Genomic DNA, 21,115 nt, shown 5'->3' on the forward strand with positions numbered 1-21,115 from the left:
GCTACTTCTTTTAACTCTTTGTCGAAACCTTCAGACTTCAGTTTCTTTCCAGATGAGAAGTCGTTCACTTGTTTCACCTTACTATGAAGAGCTTCGAAGGCGTTCTTAAAGTCAGCATTCGTTAAAGCTTCATTTGAACTGTCTTCATCCGCTTGTATTTTTGTCCTTATTGACCCTATGAGTTGGGCTGCTTTAGCGTTGGCTTGGGCATCTAACCAGTCATTGTTAGCTTTTATATATTCTGCGCTTTTCATTGCCTTTTGCATGGCTGCGTCGTTATTTTTACTTTCTTGTGCTAAGTTTTCATACTGTACGGTTTGGTTTTGCAACTGTAAAAGTTTTTCTGCCTTTACATTTGCTTCAACTTCTTTTTTATACTCATCGCTATCCATATATGTCTTCAGGGCTTTTTGTTTTATCTCTTCATCTTTCAGTACTTTATATCGAGTAGTATGGTTTTTCAAATTTATAACATCTTGTTCCATTTTTGCTACTTCTTCTGCTTTTTCTGACACTTTTTTCGCATATTCCTCTGTACTTAGTTCTTTCAGTTGTTCTTCTTTCTTCTTTTTCTCTACGTTTAACTCATTGAGTTTCTTTGTGTGTCTGTCATATTCTAGTTTCTTTTCGTTTTCACTTATTTGCTTCTGTATGTCTATGTTTGACTTTTTGACATCTGTTATTTGATTTTTGAGTGAACTCAAATTCATTTGACTTTGAGGGTTATAGGCTGTTCCGTCTGCAGCTCCACCATAGCCTGCCATTTTCGCTAAAAGTGCCGCTCTTAAACCTCCACTCTGTGCACCAAGAACTCGGTTTAAAAGCATAGGATTGCTTGACATTTGTTGCAACATAGTGGGGTCATTCAGCATTTGTTGTTGCAACTGTTGTTGTGGTGTTAGTCTTACTTTTGGATGTTTCAATGCTCCCTTCCTCTTACGTATATTCTTACGTAGCTTACGTGGCATTTTAAGTGAAGTTAAAAACATTTACGATGAAGAAGTCATGACAAAACATTTACGAAGAAATCATGAGTTTTCTACCCTCTTGAATTTTCATGAAATTTACACCAAAAATATATTTTATGTTAGAATGTTAGATCTAACATGTTTTCTAACATGTTTTCTAACATCGTAGAAAACTCTTGAAAATCATGAAATTTACACCAAAAAATAATGTTTATGTTAGAATGTTAGATCTAACCTTCTACCCTAAATTATATTTTTGGGTCCTTTACGCTCATTACGAAGAAGTCTTGACAAAACATATACGATGAAGAAGTTTCGACAAAACATTTACGAAGAAATCATGAGTTTTCTACGATGTTAGAAAACATGTTAGAAAACGTGTTAGATCTAACATTCTAACATAAACATTATTTTTGGGTCATTTACGCTCATTACGAAGAAGTCTTGACAAAACATATACGATGAAGAAGTTTCGACAAAACATTTACGAAGAAATCATGAGTTTTCTACGATGTTAGAAAACATGTTAGAAAACGTGTTAGATCTAACATTCTAACATAAACATTATTTTTGGGTCATTTACGCTCATTACGAAGAAGTCTTGACAAAACATTTACGAAGAAGTCTTGACAAAACATTTACGAAGAAGTCTTGACAAAACATTTACGATGAAGTCTTGACAAAACATTTACGATGAAGTCTTGACAAAACATTTACGATGAAATTCATGACAAAACATTTACGATGAAGAAGTTTCGACAAAACATTTACGAAGAAATCATGAGTTTTCTACGATGTTAGAAAACATGTTAGAAAACGTGTTAGATCTAACATTCTAACATAAACATTATTTTTGGGTCATTTACGCTCATTACGAAGAAGTCTTGACAAAACATTTACGAAGAAGTCTTGACAAAACATTTACGAAGAAGTCTTGACAAAACATTTACGATGAAATCATGACAAAACATTTACGATGAAATCATGACAAAAAAGTCAACGGCTGGTCGGCTGGGGTTCGGTCCTCCTCTTGGGTCTTGGGAAAAATTCTTAGGGCTGGAAGCCCTCCGAATAAAAACTTCATTATACTAAACATCTTCAGGGCTAGAAGGGGCGCAGCCCCTGGAAGCCCCACTACCTTTTTTTTTTTTTTTTTTTTTTTTTTTTTTTTTTTTTTTTTTTTTTTTATATATACCATATTTTTATTCAATTCATTTGATATAAGGTCGCCAAAAAAAGTGCGGAAATTAAAAACCGCAGTTTGAGTACTTTCTGAGAGTCTGTTTGTCAGAAAGTATACATTTGTAAACTTTCTGACACTAAAATTTTTTTAGTCCTTTCAAAGTTTTTGACAATGTCAAAAAGTTTACATCAGGCTCTCAATTTTCCTCTCAAACGGCGGTTTTTTAAAAACGCTCATTTTTTCATCGACCTTAAATAAAAGACTTCTTGATATTGCAATGAGACAAAATTCAACTGATATTGTTAATTTCTTAATACAACATGGGGCCTAAACATTAATAAATTTCCTACATTTTATTAAGAGTAAAGATTTATAATTTAAAATTACCAAAATTATATATCAGCAGATATTGTTCAATTTCAAGAAAATTTTGAGCACTTTCTCAAAGATAACAAAACTGTAAACTCATCTCAGTATTATAATTGGCTAAATAATCATCTAATATAAAAGATATTTTAAGTACATTTGTATTTCTATATTAACTAAAAATGTGTTCAAAATTGTTTTAAAATTTGAAGAGTATTTTTATTAAAACATGTTATTATGAAAAGGAAAGATAAGTTACTTGTCAATTGTGAAGAATCCCCAAACTTCCACGATATCAGCTCTGAAGTTTGGCTCTCCAGCTAAGAAAGTTTGTGCTTCTGTACTTCCTCTATCGAATCCAACGCCGTAAGAGTTTTCAATGACAGCGCTGCAAGTGTCGAAGTTGTCATCAAGAATCAAATCCCATTTTCCGAATGTCAAAGTATCCTTTGTTGCGTAGAGGCAGCAAGAGTCAGCAACTCTTGGTCTGTAAGGGATATAAGCATCGAGAGATACAGAGAATAAGAAAGAGTTTGATCCATTTCCAAATGGTTTTCCATCGCTGTTCCATTTAGCTGCAGCGAAACCACCAAAAATGAAATCACCTTTCTTGATGAGCAAACAAGTGATTCCGATGTTGTCGATCAACTGGTGCATCTTAGCGATATCTCTGCCATCACGTTCTGTGCTGAATAAGAGATGTGTCTGAGGAACATTCCTGAATGGGAAGCAAAGATAAAGAGCTGTTGATTGAGACTGAATTGTCAAAATCTTTGACTCTTCGAATGGTTGGAATGTTAACTCAATTCCACGTGACTTGTTCTTTGCCTCTTTCTTCCTGGCCATTTCGACAAGGGATGGTGGTTCTACAGGTGGACGCATTGGAACAATCTGCTGTCTCTGAGGAAGAGGAGCTGATGTTGGAGGAGGTGTGTCATGATGTTTCTTCGGTGAATCAAATGCACTTGAAATACTTGCTGTTGAATCGAAGTTCTTTCTTGGTGGTAAACTGTTTCCTGTCTCTTCTTCATCGTAGCCTTCTTCTTCCTGGTTGTTATCTTCTTCACTTTCGACTTTCTTCTGTTTCTCAGCACTCGAAATTTGCTGTTTGGAAGCAGATGATCTACGTCTCGTTTGTTGCATGTCGGATGGAGATGATTCGCGTCTTGCAATTGGAGCAGCGCGAGGAGCAACGTCTAACTGGTTCTCACGGAGCTGTGAGATAGATTCGCGAACATTCCTTGTTGGTTTGTTCGTTGTTGGACAGACATCAAGTTTTCCATAAACGCAAAGATCAGCTTCGACTGTTAAGTCTTCTGGAAGATCTTCTGTGCCTTGGAGATTGGCAACAGCCATGGAGTGTCTGTCGAAAGCGCTGAGGAAGGCGAGTGGTCCGGCGTATTTCTTTTGGACACCAATGAACTTGGCGAGAACATCGAGTTCCTTCGTTTTCCTCTGCAATTCTGTTTTGACAGATCTGACAATCAAAGCTTTTTCGCTTGAAAGCTGCTTTGCGCGTTCTATTGCAGCGTTTGCAAGTCTCATGATCTCTTGCTCGACATCGCGCTCGTTCTGCATGATTGCTTCGAGCTTGGCATCAGCAGCTTCTGATTTCTGGGCGATTTCTTGTCTTCTTCTTGCGAAAATTGGATCTTCTTTGGAAGCTGCTTCAATTGCTTCAGCGTAGGCTTGTTTGATTGGAATGAGAGGGTGGCTGGCTGCTTGGCCCTTTGAGTGGCTGCCAACCATCTTGCATTGAATACAAACAGGCATTTGGCACTCTGTGCAATAGTATTCAACTCTTGTATCTTTATGGAATGGGCAGTATTCCATGAGAGCGCGTGCTTCTGCAAGAGTCATTCTGCGGTGACGTGCTGCGATGTGGGATTGATGTGCTTCTGCATCACATTTATCACAGAATTTTGCGTTATCGTTTTCACACCATATTGTAGCAGGTGCGACACCACATTGGTCGCAGATATCACCTTCCTCTTTAAGCTGTTCAAGAGAAGCTCCGCCTGGGAATCTTATGTATTCGCAAGTTTTAATTTGGGCAGAATTGAACACTACGTATTCACTCTTATCGGAAACACAAAGAGAATGATATCCAGCACGAAGAACACCACTTGTTGGCTGGTCTTGAGCGAATTCATAATTCTTTAAGTCGGATGATGCAGATTGAAAGTTAAGAGTGTTACCAAGAGCAACAGTAATGCGTATGACTTCGATCATTTCTTGTTCTCTATCAATATCAAATGTTCCTACCTTAAAACGAAATCCTGTTTGTGGATTAACGATAATTCCTTTTGCTGCGATATCAGAAATTGTCTGATCGATTGATGTAAGTGGAACAAAGACATCAACGACATTTTGAGGCGTCAATGTTTTGAAGTAATTGATATAAGATGCTTCAACGTGTGGATTTTTAAGAACATAGCAGTCAGAAATCCTAAGCTTTGGGGCATTAAGCTGTAGCTGAAGCTCATACTCAATATAGTTATAGTCCTCTGTATGAGGAGCTAAAGGAACTAAGTTCTGAGTCATTTTTCTAATTTTTTTCTAAACGGGCATTTTAAAACGTCACTTTTATGGTTTTATACTTTATCAAACATAATCAATAGCTTGAAAGTCTTTCTATCATAGGCATGATTCTACATAACAAATAATTGATCAGATGAAAGGAAAGAATAATCGGATAATGAAATATGTCAACAAAGTAATATTTTTTTATTATATCAACAATTATTAAACTTATTTCGGAAGCTCAAGACCCATGGAAACCCAACCTTCTCTGAGGTTGTGGGGTCTTGCGAAAATTTCGAGATACATTGAGTTGGGGAAAACTCTTTCGATAAGTTCGTATATTTCGACTGGTTTGTGGCTTTGACGAAGTCCTCTTTGTTGGATAATAAGGTCATCAAACATTTCAGCGCGCATGTTTTCGGGATCTCTTCCCTTGCGGCCAATTAGAACAGTTTCCTTATTGTGCTGAAGATAGTAACCGTGTGATGGCATGTAACGACCGTACTTCGAAATCTTTACCCAATTGAGATACGTTAAGAACTCATATCCCCATTTATTGAGAATTTGGATACCGTTTTCTAACTGGGATGCAATAACCCATAAGAATATGTATCCATTCTTTTGAATTTTATGAAGAGGAATTTGGGTGATTGTGTCAGTGCCAAGTTGGTCATAGTTAATGGCGACACCACGTGTAATTGAAGCCTGTGCAATAAGCCACGGCGGATCCATTGTAATGACATCGAATTGAGTAATTGCTCCAAGTTTATCAAATGGAAATTCTCTGACATCACATGCAATAGCTGCCGAATGCTTGATGTTTTCATCAAATGCTGGAACAATTGTGCATGTGCAATCGCCTTTTGTATCGTATTTCTTTATTTCGGCTTCAATCTTTTCGATTTCAGCATCAAGTTCTTCGTCTGTGTAAGCACGAATTTCATTAAGGTCAACTTTAACTAATTCCTGATTATATCCAAAGTATTTCAGTTTATCAGGGTCATCTGGTTTGAAATTCGTTAAAAATGTATTAACACCACGATATTTTGAGTTAATATATTCTTCTGGGCGGAGAACTATGTCCTTAAGCTTCTCAAATTCGATGAATTCGCATGGATCGCCGCCAGGGCAGTGGTGTAAATCTTCAGTTGAGAAATCTGTCACAAATTTAGCTGGAGGATTGTATGCCATTTGGCTCAATGGGATACTCTTCGACTTATCAGTTTTTTCTTTTCTTGGTTTGTCAGTCCAAGTATAATCTCTTGACTTTCTACTTGTCTTCTTCTTTTTCTTTGTATCTTCCTCATCTGAAGATGAATCATCTTCCCAATCTCCATCATCAGGATCGTCAGAGTCCGAGAATCTATAATTTGGGACTCGGCGATTCTTCATTGCGCGCGACGACATCTTTTATTTCCGATTTTTTGGCCATGCACGTTTATTTTTCGCGGTAAGTATTTGAATGATTTACAACATTTTTTGGCACCACAATTCTTTCAATTCTGAGTTTTGGCGGGCTGTAATAAATACATTAAAAACATCTTGAAATATCACACTAATTGATTCACTTCGTATTCTTTTTGTTTTTCGAAAATACAGCCTATTTTAATACATATAGTAATTGATCAATATACTTACTTTAACATTTCTTGCAGAAATTAGGATGCACAATTATTTCACTGGTCATAACAATTAACAACACATATTGAAGAGCATATTATCTCATAATTTGAAGTTAAAAAAAATCTGACTTATTTTCAAGCTCTTTTATGGTTCAAAACTACAGAAAGTAGAAAATTGAAGTTTATCTAGTTGTTTCTTTTATTTGTGAATCATTTTAGAAAAGCTTCTTTATTTAGCTCCAATTGAGACAAGATATTTAACAACTTCGAGATGACCATTGCTTGATGCACTAATGAGTGGAGTGAATCCATAAATATTCTTTTCATCTTTGTCGGCTCCAGCTGAGATAAGATATTTAACAACTTCAAGATGACCATTGTTTGATGCACTAATGAGTGAAGTGAGCTCATCAATAGTCTTTGCATCTTTATCAGCTCCAGCTGAAACAAGATATTTAACAACTTCAAGATGACCAATAATTGATGCAGCAATGAGTGAAGTGAGCCCATTAATATTCTTTGCTTCTTTATTAGCTCCAATTGAGACAAGATATTTAACAACTTCAAGATGACCATTTTGTGATGCAACAATGAGTGAAGTGAATCCATAAATATTCTTTGCTTCTTTATCAGCTCCAGCTGAAACAAGATATTTAACAACTTCAAGATGACCATTGTTTGATGCAGCAATGAGTGGAGTGAATCCATTAATATTCTTTGCTTCTTTATCAGCTCCAGCTGAAACAAGATATTTAACAACTTCGAGATGACCATAGTTTGATGCAACAATGAGTGAAGTGAGCCCATCAATATTCTTTGCATCTTTATCGGCTCCAATTGAGACAAGATATTTAACAACTTCAAGATGACCTTCAGCTGATGCAACAATGAATGGAGTATTTCCATCTTTATTCTTCGCTTCTTTATCAGCTCCAATTGAGACAAGATATTTAACAACTTCAAGATGACCGCCAGCTGATGCATGAACGAGTGGACTAGTGCCAAAATTATTCTTTGATTCCTTATCACAACCATTTTCAATGAGTAGTTTAGTAAGTGTGAGATTTCCTTTGTAACAAGCTTCATGAAGTACATTGTTGCCGTTAGATCCATTAATCTTCCAGAGACCGCTTTCACAAGATTCTGAAATAGTTTTTTGATCGCCTTGGGATGCAAGATCTTCAAAGAATTTATACATACACTCGAAATCCTCAGAATTGTTAAGTTCTTCTTTGTTTGTAATAATCTCCTTCTTTTCTTGTTCTTTGGTAATTTGATTGATTTGCGGGATTAAATCAGACTTTGGCATTTCAAATTGGCCCAAAAAATCAATAGTACCGTCAAGTATTCTCATTTTCATGAATTTACTGACTGATTTAAGAAATGAAATTGCATCTTCAAAGTTTTGAATGATTATATTTGCATTTCGGATGCTGTAATATAATTTATTTGCACCATGTGTAGAACTAGCTTGTTCCAGTATTTTAATGAAGTCAATTGTTGATAAATTGGCAAATTTCATGATTTTAACGATGTCTTCGATTTCGAACGTGGTAAATAACTTTTCATCTTAAATGTATTGTCCGAGGTGAGCGGCAATGTACTTATAATTGTGAGTAATACCTATACTCATATTTTTTTTAATTTTCAATGCTTTACAAAAGTCGAAATTTACTTTACAAATTTTAAGATTTCTCATGATTCTATAATTCTTTAGAAATTTCCTCTTTTTGACTCTAAATAAGGAATATTTTACAAGATTTCCATTTAATGTGATATAAATATGCTTGAGTAATTAAAATGAATTTGAATATATTTTGGGTATTTGCATTTGTAGAAATTCGCGGGAAAAGGGGGCGAATACACCTTTTTCCATACCTATACATGCTGTCTTAGCCATTTCAGATCAGATTTAGTTACTAGATCTTTAAAAAATTAGATTTCGATTCATTGAAGACCTTTGAAACATTGATTTTGGGAGCAGCTTAAGATTCAATGAGAAATATATTAAGGCTGCACTTACGCCCATCTGACTTTAATTCAATTTTGACAACTGGTGATAAGCGTCATTGAAATGCCATCTGAATTGAAGGCCATGTCATAGGGGATTAAGTGCACCCTAAAAAAAAAACATGAAAATATAACATTTATTTATTAAGTTTATGCGCGTTGGCCACGGCTGAAGAGAATCATAGTGATATCTGGGTTCTGAGAGTTCATAGCCAACTTACCAGGTGTGTTACCGTTGTTATCAGCGACATCAGTCAAAGCGTAGTTATCGAGCAAGATTCTGCAAGCTTCGACGTTCTGTGTTTCGATTGCTGTATGAAGCAAAGTCTTGTTTTCGCTGTTCCTGATCTGTGTGGAAACACCCCACTGAAGGATTGCCTTGAGCAACTCGTTCTGTCCTGTGTGGATGACCTCGTGGATGAATGTGTTTCCGTTTTCATCGTAGTGAGCCATATCAGCACCGTACGCGATCAATATCTGTACAATCTCAGGGTTCTTCAGTCTTACTGCGTCATCGATTGGCATTCTCATTGTTGACTTATTGAGTTTGTTCTGGTTTGCGCCGTATTTGAGAAGGAGTTTGACCATTTCGGCATCTCCATTAAGAACTGCTTGATGGAGTAATGTAAATCCTTCTTCATTCCTTATGTTTGGAGAAGCACCTGCTTCGAGAGCTGCCTGCATCATCTCAACTTTGTTCCTGTGATATGAAATTCTGATCATTTCAACAGCGAGTTTTGTCAAAACGTCTTTCTTGACATTGACATCGTTTGAGTTCAAGGCGTTCTTTATTGCGTCTGTTGCTTGTGGACCTAAAATCTTCTGTGTGACAGAGAGATCCAATCCGCTCAAGCAGTTGTGCATGTCGTCGATTGATCCCTCCCAAATTGCCTTCTTTATGGAGTTGACATCGACTTTCTGCAGCATTAACTGGAAGAGTTGTATCGATATCTTTGAGAAAGCGTATTCGAATTTCTGTCGATCGTTTTCTGTCAAAAGACTCTGGATATCGATCTGTTCCAATGCGGCCATCAAGAACTGGTACATTGTGTATCTGTGTGAAACTTGGATGAACTTACGGAGTTCTGCAGGAAGATATCTTTGTCCGAAATTGATGACTTCTTTGAGCAAACTTTCGTGGATTTCAACTGATCTTCTTCCTCTGATTTCAGCAATTCTTTGTGGCAAGTTTGGCATGAATGAGCCTAATATTGCTGTGTTTGTGTTGTTTAGATAAATCTTCATCAAGAACTGGCAGAGTTCATCGTATTCCAACACATAAGCGCATGCAAAAGCAGTGAAATCTTGGTCTTTTACTGGTTGCATGACCTTTGCTGTTGTTATCAACCATTTGATTGTATTTATGTCCTTTCTCAAAACAGCCCATGTCAACAAAGAATTCTTTCCTGACTTGAGATAAGGATGTAAACCGTGTTCGAGCATTTGTCTGGCGAACTCGTATTCGTTTCTCGACAAAGGACCTCTCAAAGCGTTGAATGACTGTGAAGGAGAGAACTTCGCTCCCAAAGAGAAGAAATAGGAAACTAAATCAGCATTTGACTGATTTGATGCCATTGTAAGTGGAGTTTCTTTGTCATTGTTCATTTCAACGATTGTTGTTCTGTCTTGTGTCAACAACCTAATGACATTCAACTGGTTGTATTTGACTGCATAATGTAGAGGAGTATTTCCTTTGGAATCTCTCAGTTTGACTTGTCCTGGAATACGAACTAAGTCATAGAGAATTTCCATGAGACCCTTTTCTGCAGCGATATGGATTGGAGCAACTCTGTTCTTGTCAGAAGCGAATGGAGAAGCTTCATTTCTAAGTAGGAATCTGAAACTGTCGAAGTTTCCATCAATAACTGCGTAATTGATTGGAGGAACACCTTCGTAATCGACGAGGTTAACAGATGCACCGTGTTCGACCAAGAAAGCGAGGAATGGACCTTTTGAGTGCTGGCATGCATAAGAGAAAGGAGTTCTTCCGAAATTGTCCACTTCGTTGTAGTGAACGTTTTGGATGTTATCCAATCTCTCGATGTTGTCGCAATCTCCTGTAATTGCGATATGATGTATTGGTGTTTGTTTGTTGTTGTCTTCTGCATTGATGTTTGCTCCTTTCTGGACTAAGTAGTCGACCAAAGAAATGAGGTTGTTTCTGCAGAAAACGTGGAGAATTGTTTCATTATTTGGTAACAATGAATCAATCTTTTCTCCAAGTTTAATTGCCAATACAACAATATGTGCCATCATACTGATATCGATCTTTGTTCCGTTCATTTCGAAATCATCATCAGGCTGTCTATCGAAGTCAGTATTGATATATCTTGTAAAATCTAATCTGTCACGAGAAGTGAAGTCAGTAAGACTTAAAACATATTGGAAGAATGATTGTGTTGATTGGCTGAAGTTTCTATCTGCATTGTGTCTCATTAAAACTTCGACCATTCTCATGTTTCTGCATTCAAATGCAATTTGAAGTGGACTTTTTCCATTATGATCTTTTGCATCGATTTGTTCACCTCTTTCCATCAACAATTCAACAACACGTGTCAAGTATTCATATCTCATTTGTGTTGTCTTAGTTTTGACTAAAGAAATCGCTTGTGTTGCAGCCAAAGAGTAAATTAAGTTAGGATGTGAAATGTCAATTGGTGTTCTACTTGCTTCGTATTCGAACAAGATTTCTAAGTTAGTAATCATTCCATTTAATATGGCTTGGTGTACTGGTCTTCTCCCGTGATCATCTTCTTCATCGATATCAATGATTCCTTCACCTTTTTCTACGATATATCTCAAAATTTCAGGAGGAGAGAATTTAGTACAAATCTGCAAAATCTTGTTATTTGAGAAGAAGAGTTGGAACAGAGGAATATCTTCTTCATGAACTTCTACTTCATCATCTGAAGCACCGAAGAAAATAAGAATAGCTGCAATAACACTCAAACCTCTCTCAGAAGCCTCAGAAATCAAAGTTCTTCCATTCATTAATCCTGCTGGATTTGCACCCATAACTAACAAGAAGAAAACAGCTAAAGGATCACCAGAAAGAATTGCGTTCTGAAGAACATTTGGATCTGTTGGATCAGCGCCATAATTAATTAGCATGATTGCTGCTTTGAAATGCTCTTCAAACACATCAACATCCAATAAACAACTGATATCATCCAAAACAGATGGAACATCACCTGATTCCAGTGGGAAAGAAAATTCTGGATTGGCTGATGCTGCTGCCATAAGAGGTGTTTGATCTCCAAATGGCATTTTAACATCAACTTTGTGCGTATCAATAACCATTTTCATTATCTCTGTGTTGTTAAATGATGCTGCACAATGTAATATAGAATATCCATCGGAAAACATTGGTGTTCCGTTCTTAATCAAAGCGGCAATAGCTCTTGAATCTCCTGCTCTTACAAGTAACTCTGCAGGTGTTGTTCCATCAGTTGCTTCTGTTGAAAGACTTGCACCGCTTTGAATAAGTTTCATGAAGATTTGTTCATCGTATGGGGTGTGATCTGCTGAATAATGTAACATGGAGTAGCCTTTCTGGTCCAAAGCATTGATATCTTTGAGGTTTGTGATGAATCTGTTGATGACTTCGACGGATGAAACATCAATTGCGGTCTTGAATGGCATTTCGCTTCCGCCAATGAGAGGATTGGCTCCGTGATCCAGTAAATAGTCGACCATCTTGATCTGATCACGTTGTATGGCAAAAACTAATGGAGTATATCCGGTTTCGTCCGGTTCATTGACATCTTCGCCAATTGTAATGAAGTATTTGAGGAGATCTTGGTTGGATAGGAAAATACTCGTGTTAATGTGATGTTTCGAGTCACGACCTGATTGCTTATTCATCAGGTAAACAACGATATCTGTGTATTTGTGCTTGATAGCGCAGTTGATGACATCATCACTGGACATGATTTCACCACGAATCTGTTCATAGTACAACTCGAAAAGAGTTTGGACGGATGATAAGTTTCCTGACTGAACAGCGATGTAGAATGGGGAATGGCCTTGAGAGTCGGACTTGTATGAACAGATCTTGTACTGTAAAATAAGTCTGAGAAGTGCAGAATCTGTCATTTCGAGAGCTTTTGTTAATAAGTTCTTGTCACTGTTATCAACTGAGTTGAAATTGATGCCTTTGCGTGAGAAGAATTCGATTAATGATGGAATGTTTGGTGAATAACCGAGGAAATGAACTGGCTCACGACCGAAATCGTCTGTATCTGTGAAATCTGCGCCTTTTGATGACAAATATTCAAGGCACTTTTTGGCTCCATAGTAGACGCAGATTGAAACTAATGGAGGCTGATCTTTTAGTAATTCTTCTGTTGGCTTGTAAAATTGTGTTGGAAATGAATATAATGGGAAGACACTTGGGCAAAGCTTGGCAAATTCACGGTCATTGTCTGCCTGAATTGCTTTAATAAGGGCTTCTGCTGACTGTGAATTCATTTTTAAATAAAAAGTGACAATAGAAGTGAAATCTTTTCGTATTCGACAAAGTTGGAATATAATCTAACCAATATGGATGAAATTTTCATCCATATGGAGAAAAATCTTCTCCAACTCGAAACTTCAGTTTGGAGACATTTTACAAATTGTAAACTTCAAATTGGCAAAATATATATCTCAATATCAGTCATGTTCCTAAATTTAACAAGCTTGTGCTCAAACTTGATATGTAGGAAGTACTTAACATTTAATTAACAATTGGCAAATTATATCAAAGAATATTTTTGTAATTTCATGAATAATATAAATGAAAGTAATCAACATAGAAATGCGAAAGCAAACTCCCTTAGGCTAAACTGATTTTATTGGGAATCAATGAAAAATATTTTAGATTTAATTTTATCGATGATCTAAGAGAGATCATTAATAGATTAGATGAAAGCTATTGTAGTTTTATTCGTATTATCAAATAAAGATTGTTTTAAATTGAAAATGCATAAAAAATCTGTGATATGATATTTTGTGGTAGTGACTAATATCTATAGGTGAAATATAATATAAACTCGCCATAAATGCTGATTAACATTCAAGAAATAAAAATTCAAATAATATATCTAAATAAATATTGGAATTATTTCTTGGGATCAGTAGATCATTGAAATCCCAAAAATATTGCCCATAGGAAGTTTCCATGAAAACGAAGGCAATGCCCGTCTCCAAAGCTTCTCCATTCCTCCATCTCCATGGAGAAATTGAACTAGTCTGTCTTCTTCACCAATTCAAAATTGAATACTTTCTCCACGTCTCCATGGAGAAAATGTGAGGTGAACTCATTGGGAGTTTTGACATTTCAAACTTTACAAATCTAATGGTTTGTAAAGTTAAAATCTGGCATTTTGATAAGAATCTAGGGAGTAATATTTGTAAAAAATAGGGTATAATTTACATTAAAATTTACAAAATTGGAGAAGCTTATATTTTGGAATTTGGAGATCCCAGCCGTTATTTCTCCAAACGAGATCCTTAAATGAAAATACATTAGATATACATATGTGAAAAATGAGAGTTATTTAAAAAAAAAAAATAATCCCAAATTGCGAATTGAATATTGACAAAGATTGCATTATTTAAATAATTATAAAGGATACAAGGTTGCAACAATCAATGATACAAATTGGGTTCGTATTTTCCATCATAACACAACAAACTACAAGTTATTCAGCAACGACAATAACACACTTCGAGAACAAGTTTCATTTATTAACGAAACGGACCGATTTAGTGTTCTTGGCTCTATAGACGAACGATTTTACATCGAAAACACATTTAACTTTTTATACTACGAACCCGACACATACCCGAATGACTTTTTCTTTTTCAATCAAACAAACAATCCATTCAGGACCAAAAACGCTACAGATGTTTCTTTTCGACCTGTAATCAAAGATTGTAATTTAAAGAATGATTCGAGGTATGATTTTACAGGTTTAACGATCTCTAATGAAAATAATACATGTTTAGATGGTAATTCATACACTAATTTTTGGCACTACAATATAGGAGAAAACACTTTTTGGCCGAAGTACAATATAAATACTATACCTGGTGTACCATGTAATTCAACATCTGAAACTCAATGCGTCGAGCTTTGGATTCGGTATAATGACTTGAAGGTTTTCGATTGGATCCCTTCAAAACAGAATTGCTCTATATGCCGATGTGTGATTTGGAGTAATCCCAATTATATTATATTCCTCTCTTTATTATTCGAATTTTCATAAAAATATATTTTCTAAATTCATTGATTAATAATATATTAATGCCAAGTACGAACGGTTAAAAGAAATAGAGATATTGTTAAGTTTAAATTTTTCAAAGTAAATCATCGACCTGTGAATTGCTTGAAAGAAAAAGCTGCATTATTTAAATAATTATAAAGGATATAAAGTTGCGACAATCAATGATACAAATTGGGTTCGTATTTTCCATCATAACACAACAAACTACAAGTTATTCAGCAACGACACTAACACACTTCGAGAACAAGTTTCATTTATTAACGAAACGGACCGATTTAGTGTTCTTGGCTCTATAGACGAACGATTTTATATAAACAACAAATATAATTTTTTATACTACGAACCTGATACATTTCCTAACGACTTTTTCTTTATCAATCAAACAAATAACCCCTTTAAAACAAAAGTTGCAACAGGTTTTTCTTTTAAACCTGTACTCAACGATTGTACATTTATTTCAGATAGAAATTCCACATTAACAGGTTTAACGATTTCTAATGATCTATCTACGTTTATAGATGGCAATTCAGCCTTATATTATTGGTTTTTCCCGATAGGAGAAAATCAATTTTGGCCAGATCTAAGCGTAAATACTATTGCTGGTGCCCCATGTACTTCGCCAAAAGGAACTAAGTGTGATGAGCTTTGGATCAGGTTTAATGATTTGAGGGTTTTTGACTGGCTTCCAACAAAAAAGTATTATTCTGTTTGTCAATGCATATTCTGGAACAGACTGAATATTGATGTCTTGATTCCCATATTATTCGATATTTCTTAAAAATTTAATTTTCTCATTTTTTCTTTCATTGAATTTAATGATTTTTCATAAATGTATGCTATATTATATCGTCCAAAAAGAAAGGATATTCATTTAATTTTCATTTTTTTATTATTCAAATATCGAAAGGTAAGATCTGTGATAGTCGAAGTTGCACTATTTAAACAATTATAAAGGATATAAAGTTGCGACAATCAATGATACAAATTGGGTTCGTATTTTCCATCATAACACAACAAACTACAAGTTATTCAGCCGTGACAATAACACACTTCGAGAACAAGTCTCGTTTATTAACGAAACGGACCGATTTAGTGTTCTTGGCTCTATAGACGAACGATTTTACATCGAAAACACATTTAACTTTTTATACTACGAACCCGACACATACCCGAATGACTTTTTCTTTTTCAATCAAACAAACAATTCATTCAGAACAAGTTCAGCCACTGATGTCGTATTTCGTCCAATGAATATCCAATGCACTCTTATTAATGAATCAAAATTAACATTTGAGGGCTTATTCGTTTCTAATGAGACGTATGCGTATATAGATGGCAACACGTTTCATAAGTATTGGCATTACCAAATTGGGGCCACTCAATTTTATCCATATCCAAATAATAACACTATTCCTGGAGTACCTTGCAAACAAGGTACATATGTTAAATGTGTTGAGCTTTGGATTCGATATATTGATCTCAATATTTTTGAATGGCTACCAACCAAAAACTTCTACTCGGTTTGTCTATGTTCAAGCTGTAGCCAAATTAACTTTTCTAATTTCATTCTTTTCTTATTTGATATTTCATAAAAATTTAAAAAAATTGTAGAATCTTCCAGAAATGAGTGAACATATTTTCTCTTTACTTCATATGAGTGACGTTCATTGTATATTTCCATGTTCTGATCATAAGTGCCAAAACACAAAAATCATGTTCCATGAGTGTAAAAGTTGGAATATTTAAACAACTTTAGAGGCTATAAGGTTGCAAAAATCAATGGAACTGATTGGATCCGTATATTTCATCATGATGTAACAAATTTCAAATTATTTTCCGTTGAAAAGAGTAAACTTAAAGCTGAAATCTCATTTATTAATGAAACAGACAGATTTAGTGTTCTAGGCTTCATTGATGAAAGATTTCATATAAACAATACTTTTGTTTTTATGTACTATCAGCCACTATCTTATCCTAATGATTTTTTCTTTTTCAATCAGACCAATAACCCATTTAGAACAAAAATAGCAACAGATGTTTCCTTTAAACCGACATTTAATGAATGCAAAATAATACCTGATGGAAAAGTAGATTTTACAGGTTTCACTGTATCTGAAGATAATACTTCTTATATGGATGCTAATTCATATGGAAACCACTGGCATTATGCTATTGGGGCTACTGAGTTATGGCCAAATAATACAGTTAATGAAATTCCGGGTGCTCCATGTCAAGCGAAAAGAAAAAATAGATGTAATGAGCTCTGGATCCGATATAATGATTTAAATGTGCTGTTTTATCTCCCTTTAGGCATTCATTGTTCTTTGGGTAGAATTGAATCTTGGTATAGATTTGCCTTTGCGGTGTTGTTCCCTATATTAATTGATCCAAAATAAGTTATGTGCATATATGCAATAAGTCGACTATAAAATATTGGTACCGATTATTAAATATTGATCGCATCCAATTATAATTCTTTTGGAATCGGTTTATCATTGCTTGATGTAAAACCATATGTCCAATTTGCTTAATGAGATAGATCTATTTCTGAATTGCATACAGATAAGAGATAATCAAATTACTAAAAAGGCACGATGAGAATTAAGAAATTAATTCCTTCAATCATAAACTTTTACCAATAAATAAATAAAAGAGGAATTGTATCAAGGCAATTATGAGATTCTGAATTCTCTATTTCAGTTAATGTGATGTCAATTCAACAATATCTAATATTATATCCCTTTGCGATTACTTTCATGCATTCAAACAAGGAATATGGACAAACAGCCTTTCATATTTTTGTAATTATTGAGTTCCCTGAAAAACCTGTCTACAAAGAAATAACGCTTCATATTGCCGCATCTAGTTAGAGTATATAATTAGTTGAACCTCTTCTTTCACATACTATAAATATGAATGAAAAAGAAAATAATGGATAAACTGCTCTTCATATTGCAATAAAAAATTAAAATTAAAATAAATCAAACAATTTATTCATTTATCTTCAACAGAAGTTATAACAACTCTTCCTCCGTATCTGCGGCCAGACAAAGCAAGTTGTGCGGCTTTCGCTTCTGATGGAGTTGAAAATTTAACTTTAATCACGGCGTAATCGGATCTAATTGGTAACTGTTCAACTTCTACATCGAGTACATTGCCAAACTTTGAACATTCTTGTTGAATATCTATAATAAGTTCTTCAATCAAATCATGTTCAAAAACAATGACTGATTTAGCAATATTATAGATGTATAAGAATGTGCCTGACTCTGGTTGTAGTTTTTCAACATCTGGAGTGATTACAACTGAAGGATTAATATTCGTATTTAATATATCAATCAAATTTGGATTTTCTAGTAGTTTCCTGTTAATTACTGAATAGTAATTTTGTCCACCGTCTGCAATTTGGTTTCTGATGAGTTCATTTTGAGATATATCTAAATCATCTGGATTTTCATTGTAACAAACTCTTGCAGTGACAGTTTTATCTTCAACTTGTTTTCCATTGACTGTGTATGCTGCCAAATGTGCTTTATATGGATCATTTAGCTCAACAAAAGCATAATCTGTTTCTTGCTGTATAATTACTTCTTTAATTGGGAATTCCGGTTCAAATAAAGCTCTTATATTATCTTCTTGTATTGTTGTGGATGGAATTTGAACGTAAATCGGATTAGAATATTTAGATTCGCTTAATTGAAGTTCTGAAGCAACATTGAGATTGCCTTCATTATACCAAAACAAGTTAATTGTGTAATTGTTGATAATGAGTGTTTTTTCAAGTAACATGCAAGCTTCTGCATCTTTATGTGATTTAAATTCGATAATTGCGGTGAATTTTTGAGTCATGTACTCGATATTTTCTATTGGATCTGTATCTGTGATTAACTTACGTTTTAATAAAGTAGAGACGATTAAATTTTTGAAATCTTCAACAGAAGTTCCTGTTGGAATATTTGTTGCCATGATCTTTCTTTTTATTAGTTCTTGGTTTATTGGTATATGAGATGGAATTGCAATTCCATTTGTTTTCTTGATTTTTTCGACTAACTCTAAAATTTCGGGTTTTAAGGGCATTTTGATTCCTGGAGGAAGTCCTAATGTATAACCCATCTGTTCATATTCTTCTGGTCCAACAAACCAGCCACCTCTTAAATGTGGTGGATTTTGAAAAGATTGATCATACATTTTAATGGCTAAATATTAATGATATATAGTAGTTATGAAATACAAAACAACGTTATGATAAAAACATATGATAAAATCCGAAAAAAATCATTCGAAATGAAAAATATTAGTCAGATTTTTTGATTTCAGATTTAAATTGAATTAACATGTTAAAACATTAATTTTGGTAGAGTAAAAATGTGTTTTAATAAATTTGAGAGAAAATGATCGGGAAAGGTGACAACAATGAATACATCTGTTGATTATATTTTAGGCTCTTTGGAGCGTGGCTATTCCATAGAAATAGAATTATATAAAATAGCAGCTGCAATTGATGATTTCGTAAATTGTTCAAAGTTCAATCTCGTTCCTTTACACATAATTCGTCAAATTATACAAGACTCAAGCGGATTTTCCCCAAAATCTGCAGCAAGATTTATAGAAAAGCTAGTTGAAGTGCATGGTAATGCAGCAGCATCATTAATTTACGATTTTAAATTCAAAGAACAGAAAGATTACGTAGAAACATTTAAGAATTGCAAGAAGCTCGCATTAAACACTCGTGATGATATTTTCACCGCTATTACTAACAAAGATTGTTTTTCAATCAGATATTTTTTATTCGATCCTAAAAATGCTAATCTCGCAAACAGTGATAACGAAACGCCCATATTCAAAGCTGTTGCAAGTGGGGAAATTGATACAGTCAAGTTTTTAATCAAGTGCGGAGCAGATGTAAGACATACATCAAGAACAGGCAGTACTTGTCTCCATTACGCGTCATTAAACCCTACAACTGAGATTGCTGAGTTATTGATATCATACGGATGCCAAGTAAACAAAAGAGGAGAAAGATATCCGATTGAATACGCCATTTTCGATAATTCTATTGAACATGTTAAATTATATATTAACCATCGAGCAATTCTGATGCCAGAGCTACTATGTTTGTGTTGTATTTACGATAGATTGGAAATCTTTAAATTATTAGAAGATTTATGTCCTTTAACACAAAAACACGAGTTCTTATACTTGTGTTCTGTCAATGATTCCATTGATGTGATGACGTATTTGCTAGATAACGTACAAAAGTATAAATTGAATGTTTTTCAAATTCAAAAAGACGGAAAAACAATTTTTGGATTTGCAGCTGAAAAAGGATCCGATAGATGTTTGGCAATACTTGCTGAAAGGTATAAGAGTGCTCTATTAAGAGAAGATGACATCTTCAATCTCGCAATTAACAGTGGAAACGCGAAATGCGTAAAAATTCTTCATGAAAATGGATTTGATGTTACGAGTTTTAGTTTTTATTTGGCAGCGAAAAATGGTCATTACGATATCATGGAGTACTTCTTTGATAAGTTTGATGGTAATTATTATTACTATGATTCAAATGGATATGATGGATTGTTGTGTTCAATTTATAATAATTATGTAAGCACAACAAAATTTTTCATTTCGCATCAATTAAAGATTTCTTATGAGTATTTGAAAACAGCAATAGAAGAAGATAAAACGGAGATTGTGGATTTGATTACTGACGCTGTGGATGTGGATAGTAACCATCCTTTGTTTTTGGCAGCGCGCTTGAATAAGAAAAAAATGATGCTGATGTTACTTAAAAAAGGTGCAAATCCAAATGTAAGTGAAAATAATGAATGCTGTTTGACTTATTGTATTAAACATGGAACTCCGAAGTTGGCACAATTACTATTAGATTATGGTGCTGATCCTTGTTTATTTAATAAGGATCAGGATTTGATTCCAATTGTAGCAGCTTTTAATATGAAGATTGACATCTTGAAATTAATTTTGAATTATATTGATCCAAAGAAATTGGATACAAACATTCAAGGTATACTATTTGCATTGTGTGTAAAAAATCCAGGAACTCCAATCTCTAGCATGATATTGAAGCAATTTTGTTTTACACCAAATTTAGCGAGCGGAAAATAATTTTTATTTTTATATTTTGTATTGTATAAATAAATAAAAAAATAGTAT

The 21,115-nt window shown here is 34.4% G+C and overlaps 7 protein-coding genes across 7 annotated transcripts, besides 2 other annotated features; 1 reads left to right on the plus strand and 6 right to left on the minus strand.

Annotated features, from left to right (window-relative positions):
- Positions 1 to 2,137: part of a mobile genetic element that runs on past the window's edge.
- TVAGG3_0580300 (protein of unknown function, DUF4106 family) lies at positions 145 to 968 on the minus strand (the record flags this gene model as incomplete). The annotated part of the gene is made up of 1 exon (XM_051239137.1): positions 145 to 968. A coding segment is annotated over one exon (824 nt), but the record flags the coding sequence as incomplete, so codon positions are not given.
- A 635-nt stretch (positions 2,138 to 2,772) lies between the features above and the next one.
- Positions 2,773 to 5,061, minus strand: TVAGG3_0580310 (zinc ion binding; the record flags this gene model as incomplete). The annotated part of the gene is made up of 1 exon (XM_001579575.1): positions 2,773 to 5,061. One exon carries the CDS (start codon positions 5,059 to 5,061, stop codon positions 2,773 to 2,775), a length of 2,289 nt encoding a protein of 762 aa, XP_001579625.1.
- Positions 5,062 to 5,268: 207 nt separating this feature from the next.
- On the minus strand, positions 5,269 to 6,447 carry TVAGG3_0580320 (N6-adenosine-methyltransferase family; the record flags this gene model as incomplete). The annotated part of the gene is made up of 1 exon (XM_001579576.1): positions 5,269 to 6,447. One exon carries the CDS (start codon positions 6,445 to 6,447, stop codon positions 5,269 to 5,271), a length of 1,179 nt encoding a protein of 392 aa, XP_001579626.1.
- Positions 6,448 to 6,651: 204 nt separating this feature from the next.
- On the minus strand, positions 6,652 to 8,279 carry TVAGG3_0580330 (ankyrin repeat protein family; the record flags this gene model as incomplete). Its single annotated transcript, XM_001579577.1, has 1 exon — positions 6,892 to 8,184. One exon carries the CDS (start codon positions 8,182 to 8,184, stop codon positions 6,892 to 6,894), a length of 1,293 nt encoding a protein of 430 aa, XP_001579627.1.
- A 394-nt stretch (positions 8,280 to 8,673) lies between these two features.
- Positions 8,674 to 8,782: a mobile genetic element.
- A 22-nt stretch (positions 8,783 to 8,804) lies between these two features.
- TVAGG3_0580350 (spectrin binding) lies at positions 8,805 to 13,142 on the minus strand (the record flags this gene model as incomplete). The annotated part of the gene is made up of 1 exon (XM_001579578.1): positions 8,823 to 13,142. One exon carries the CDS (start codon positions 13,140 to 13,142, stop codon positions 8,823 to 8,825), a length of 4,320 nt encoding a protein of 1,439 aa, XP_001579628.1.
- A 4,793-nt stretch (positions 13,143 to 17,935) lies between these two features.
- Positions 17,936 to 19,212, minus strand: TVAGG3_0580360 (RNA-binding protein family; the record flags this gene model as incomplete). The annotated part of the gene is made up of 1 exon (XM_001579579.2): positions 17,936 to 19,129. The coding sequence occupies one exon, from the start codon at positions 19,127 to 19,129 to the stop codon at positions 17,936 to 17,938; it is 1,194 nt and encodes a 397-aa protein (XP_001579629.1).
- Positions 19,213 to 19,354: 142 nt separating this feature from the next.
- Positions 19,355 to 21,067, plus strand: TVAGG3_0580370 (protein ubiquitination; the record flags this gene model as incomplete). Its single annotated transcript, XM_001579580.1, has 1 exon — positions 19,355 to 21,067. The coding sequence occupies one exon, from the start codon at positions 19,355 to 19,357 to the stop codon at positions 21,065 to 21,067; it is 1,713 nt and encodes a 570-aa protein (XP_001579630.1).
- Between the last annotated feature and the right edge of the window lie 48 nt (positions 21,068 to 21,115).

Source organism: Trichomonas vaginalis, chromosome II, assembly GCF_026262505.1.
Source record: "Trichomonas vaginalis G3 chromosome II, whole genome shotgun sequence".
NCBI classification, from domain to species: domain Eukaryota; phylum Parabasalia; order Trichomonadida; family Trichomonadidae; genus Trichomonas; species Trichomonas vaginalis.